General features: G+C 53.8%; 1 protein-coding gene across 1 annotated transcript in view; it reads left to right on the top strand.

Moving 5' to 3' along the window:
• Positions 1-741: 741 nt before the first annotated feature.
• TMEM158 (transmembrane protein 158) overlaps positions 742-5287 on the top strand; it is a 5115-nt gene continuing 569 nt past the window's right edge. Inside the window, exon 1 of the mRNA XM_032442394.1 lies at positions 742-5287. This exon is cut by the window's right edge and continues 569 nt beyond it. Coding sequence (XP_032298285.1) covers positions 988-1872 — 885 coding nt within the window. The 5' untranslated portion in view covers positions 742-987 and the 3' untranslated portion in view covers positions 1873-5287.

Genomic DNA, 5287 nt, shown 5'->3' on the forward strand with positions numbered 1-5287 from the left:
TAACACTACCCCCACCTCACAGCCAGAGGTAAAGGCTATGAAACGTTCATCATTTGTGACATATCCGTGGTGCCCCTTCCCAAGGCTCTGTGTCAAGAGCAACGCTACAGCAGCACAGAGCGACGAAACAAGCCGGGGTACCGAGACTGACTGCAGCCTCCCGATTAGAAAGCAGCCTTCTAAACCACGCACGCGAGTCCCACAGCTTGCTTAGCTACTCGGTGCCTCTGTGCTTCTTGCTTAAATCTCTGCGGCGGGGACCGGCAGGGCAGGACGCTGCTGGGAGCGCCACGGCCGCCGGCTGCGGAGCGGCTCCCTGTTCCGAGCCCGGATCAACACAGCAACGCGGGAGGTGCCCGAACACCGTAGAGTATCCCACGGGTTAACGCCGCGTTTCCTCTGAAGAGGAAAAGAAAGCGTGTAAATTCGTTTCCTAGATGCGATTCCTTCCCACCTGCTGCACCCACCCCACCGTTCGCGTAGCAGCTTCTTTCCCCCTCCCCTTGCTCCGGAGCAGGGAAGAAGACACCAGGTAGGGCAGCTCCCGCGAAGCTGCCCTCGGGGCCGGCAGAAGCGGAACGAAGGGACCCACGAAGCTGCCCGCCCGCCCTCCGCAGCCCAGCTCCGTGCGGGGCGCCGGGAGCCTCAGCCGCCCGCAGCGGACGAGAAGGGCCGAGGGCCGCCCCAGCCCGTGGGCGCCGCCCGCGAGGCTCCTCCCGCCCGCCGGGAGCCGCCGGGCCGGGCCGGGGGCGGAGGAGGCGGGGAGGGGGAGCCGCTGCCGTCACCGAGGCTCCCGGCTCGTTCGCCTCGCCGCCGCGGCAGCCCCAGCCCCGCTCCCACCCCCTCGCCTGCCCCCACCCTCCTTCCCTTTCTCTCGCTCTCTCGGCGAGAGCGGCGTGCCTCTTCTCGCAGGTGGCAGCCGGCAGCGCCATGCGACCTCCCGTTCCTCCTCCTCCTCGCCTTCCTCTCCGGCGCTAAGTCAATGCCATGCTGCCGCTGCTCCTGCCGGCGCTGCTGGCCGTCTGCCTGCCGCCCTGCCAGGGCTGGAGCCCCTCGGCGGCCGCCGGCGGGCAGGAGGAGCAGGAGCTCTTCTCGCCTCTCGCCAACTCCTCCCTTTCCCCGACCGGCCTCGAGACGGACCTCGACGGGGCAGCGAGCAATGAGGACGGCGGCACCGCCAGCCCGAGCACGCCGGCGACCCCCAGCCGAGAGCCGTCCCCTTCTGCCCCCACCTCCTCGGGGCAGCAGCAGCAGCAGCCGCGGCTCCAGCAGCCTCAGCTCGCCGAGGACCCTCACTGCAATATCAGCGTGCAGCGGCAGATGCTGAGCTCGCTGCTGGTGCGCTGGAGCCGCCCGCTGGGCATCCAGTGCGACCTGCTGCTCTTCTCCACCAACAGCCACGGGCGGGCCTTCTTCTCCGCCGCCTTCCACCGCGTGGGGCCGCCGCTGGTCATCGACCACCTGGGGCTGGCGGCCGGCGGCGCCCAGCAGGACTTGCGGCTCTGCGTGGGCTGCAGCTGGGTGCGGGGCCGCCGCGTCGGGCGGCTGCGGGGCTCTGCGCCCCAGCCTCAGCCCGCAGCATCCTCGCTGTCCTACCCGCCGGCGGCCGAGCCCGGTCAATACTGGCTGCAGGGGGAGCCGCTCAACTTCTGCTGCTTGGATTTCAGCTTGGAGGAGCTGAAGGGCGAGCCGGGCTGGCGGATGAACCGTAAGCCCATCGAGTCCACGTTGGTGGCGTGTTTCATGACTCTGGTCATCATCGTGTGGAGCGTGGCCGCCCTCATCTGGCCGGTACCCATCATCGCCGGCTTCCTGCCCAACGGCATGGAGCAGCGCCGCAGCGCCAGCACCGCCGCCGCCGCCAACAAGTAGCCATCCATCCCGGGGACCCCCATCCTTCGTCGTGTGCTGTGAGGGGTCGCGGACGGGCCGGACGCTGAGCGCTGCCCCTCCGGGCACGTTTGTTCTCGTGTGAAACGGGTGAAGGTGCGATGAGCGAGCGGCCGCCCGAGGGGATGCGCTGCCCCTCGGCCTCGCCGCCGCCACGACCGGATCCTGTGTGCTCGTTTTGTATCTTTAATAACCGTTTTAAACGAACTTTTTAGTAAAAAAGAAAAAAAGAAAAAAAAAAAAAAAGCGTTCCCCTCCAAAATCTACTCGGAAAATAAAAGACCCCTCCCGTCCAACCGCATTTGTTGTGGTCCGCGGCTTTTCTTTGTGTGTATGAGTACGGTCTGAGAGGGTCTTCAAGTTACTTACAGCGAGGGATGGCTCCTGTTGGTGGGTCTAGGACTGAAGCGGTGTGTCTGTTGTGAAAGCTGAAGCTGAGCGAAGCTTTTCCGCTCTATTTCCCTGCTGAGATGGTGTGTGTTTGTGACCGTATCTCCATGTTATTTGGCTCTTAATACAGAGGTTTCCTTCAAGAGCCTCTTAAGACTTTTGTGGGTCTGTTTCAACCAGGATGGATGTGAGAGTTCAGCCAGCCTGTCTCCAACCCGTCCCCAAAGCTCATCTTTCCCCACGAGGGGCTGTTACCGGGGTTGGTGGTGGGGAGCTGTAAGCCCTTTCTGAAGGGTGTTTGTCCTGTCTTTGCAGCACCGTGAGGTCTGTATAGCTACACCAGGGTGAGGTGGGATGAAGAATGTGTTTGTTCTGGAGGTCCTCCAAGGGGATTTGCTCGGCTCAGCCCCAGAACTGTGGCTTTCTCACCAGTTAGAGGTTGGGTGGTGCTGGTCCTGGGAAGATCATTACAACGTCTTTGAGACGTTCTACAAGCAGTGCAGTTGGTGAATCTCATGACTTCCACCAAGTGCATTCCACAGCAGCTCAGAAACAGCATATTTACCGAAGGGGAGGCAATAATGGTGCATCTTTTTTCAGCTCCTATTCCATAGTGTTGCTCATTGAAATCCTGTTGAGTAGAGAGAGAATAGAAAGTGGGGGTTCAGAGCTAGATTACAGCTGCTGGTGTGCAAGAAGAAAGGTGTGCAAGATTTCTTCTTCCCTGTCCAAGCAGACAGTTGCACAGCGTGAAGGGTCTCTTGGTGCATACTTGGAACTCTTCAGCCTTACAAGAAGTTGTTTAGCTTGTGCTCTATGTACGCGATAACTAATGGAAGAGTGGCCATGCCAGGACAGCACTTCTTGTTAATGAGGTGCATATAGGCAGTTAACAACTCCTGCTAAAGTGTTGCTGTGGTGCATAGTACTCAAGGTTATAATTTCTTCCTGCTTATCCTGGTTTCACCGGTGATGTGCCGATATTTTCTTTCTGAATTGCATCAGCATAAGCAAGGGAGCGATGGTGCTGTCAGGAGCAGGCAGCTTCACTTATGAAAGGCTTTTTATTTGCTGTTCTTATACACCTACTAAGAACTCTAAAATTGGTACCGTCTTTGAACATCTGCCAACATCAGCTTGAATGCAAACCGCATAAATAGGCACTGCCATTGTGGGATGCATTCAGGGAGTGCTGATCTTGGAAACAAAGTGAGAAGAGCGCTTCTCAGTTAACGAAAGCTGTTTCCCTAAGCTGCAGGAGGGTTGTGCACATCCCCTTTGCTGAGAGGGCAGGTATTTCTTCCCCTTGTAGTGAGGACTGCCTGTCACAACAGAAGGCACAGAGCACTGCCTGCACCAGGTGTAGACTGACGTCTCCCAGCCTCAGCTGGCAATGAGGTGGCAGCTCTTTCTCTTGGGGACAGTTGCACAGTTTGGCACCTGCAGCCTTTCTGGAATCCTGGTGATCACTGACGGGCCAGAGTTAACCCAGCAGTGAGTATCAGCAGCCATGGGCTGGAGTGGTTGTTGTGGAAATGCATTACACAGAAAGTAGTCTTTCTCTGAGCACTGCTAGGGTGTTCTAGCATCAATCAGTAACCCTGATTCCCGAGCTGTGGCTGCTGCTTTGCCTCTGTGTAACCACTGCTTGGGGGTAACAAAAGACGGTGTCCTTTCTATCACCGCTTTCCTCTGCATCCATGGGAGTTTGGTCTGAATTAAACCTGGAAGAGTCAAGCCCAGAGTGATGTGAAATTATACAACTCAATGGCAGCTAATTTTATATTCTATTTTATATTCATTTTCTCTTTCAGTGGCAGTGGAGTTGTATTGTCGTTTTACTGAGGATGATTCTAAGCCCATTTTATTCGCTTGGATTTATTTTTAAAGCCTGTTGACAGTGTGGCCAGCATCAGAGCAGGACCAGTCATCCATATATACTCCTTCGTATACTCAGGGTGGACATATGTGTACATATGTATAGATCCGAGAACTTATTCAGGTCAAAAAAAAGGGGGGGTTGGGAGAGAGGAGGGGGAAAGGGCAATGAGAAACAATACTGAACAAGTAGCACTGGATTTCCTTTTCTAACTATTTGTCTGATTGTGTTCAGTTGTGTCTGATTGTTACATGAGCCAGAGTTTATTTATGTACGTACTTGTTGGAAAGTAAGGGATACCTGGAAACAGAGGTAATTTATCAATTTCCTTCTTATGTAATTCAACTAAAGCGGATTATTATTATGTTTGCATTCCAAGAACCAGGAACTCCCTCTAGAGAGAGCTTCAGCACTAGGAGGTACTCAATGGCTCAAATGCTGCTGTTAAGACTGGTTCATTTTTTTCCCCTCCATATTCTGACACCAGAAATAGATTTCTCTTTCTCACATATTTGCTCAGTTATGTTTTATAGACGTATTAGAAGCATAGAGACGAATGTGCAGCTTTAGCATTGATACAGTTTTGGTGTTATTCGGTTTCACACATGTTCCTATAATACGAAGATAAAGATGTCATACAGTGCAATAGCAATTGTGTATTTTGTAAGTATATTACAGTTCAGTAGGCAATTACTAATCAAGAGCAGTTTCTATATGTCAGGATACATGTGAATATTTGGGGCAAAAATCTCTGTGGTTGGGTAAACATGAGAACTGTCATTTCTTCAGGGCTCAGTTCATTAGTGCTCTCAGTGATTAATATGCACTGCAACAATGCTACTATTTGTGCAGTAAATATTACTCAGTATGAGTAAGGGCTACTGAATCAGGCCCTAAAAATTTTAATTAAATGCCTTGCTTGTCTGAGTAAGTATTATTCATTGTGACCTCAGCTTGCTGAATAAAAGTGTCTTCGGGGCTTACATTACGTGATCCCAGGGGCTGAACAAAAGCCTGGTGAAATCAAATGGTTAAGTTAATTGAGAGTTACTATGACTGAAGATCAGAGGGGCTATTTTAAAGATGTATATCTAGGTACAGGAGTAGGTGGTGCCTTGTTGTTCCTCC

Source organism: Coturnix japonica, chromosome 2 (genome assembly GCF_001577835.2).
Source record: "Coturnix japonica isolate 7356 chromosome 2, Coturnix japonica 2.1, whole genome shotgun sequence".
Lineage (NCBI taxonomy): Eukaryota > Metazoa > Chordata > Aves > Galliformes > Phasianidae > Coturnix > Coturnix japonica.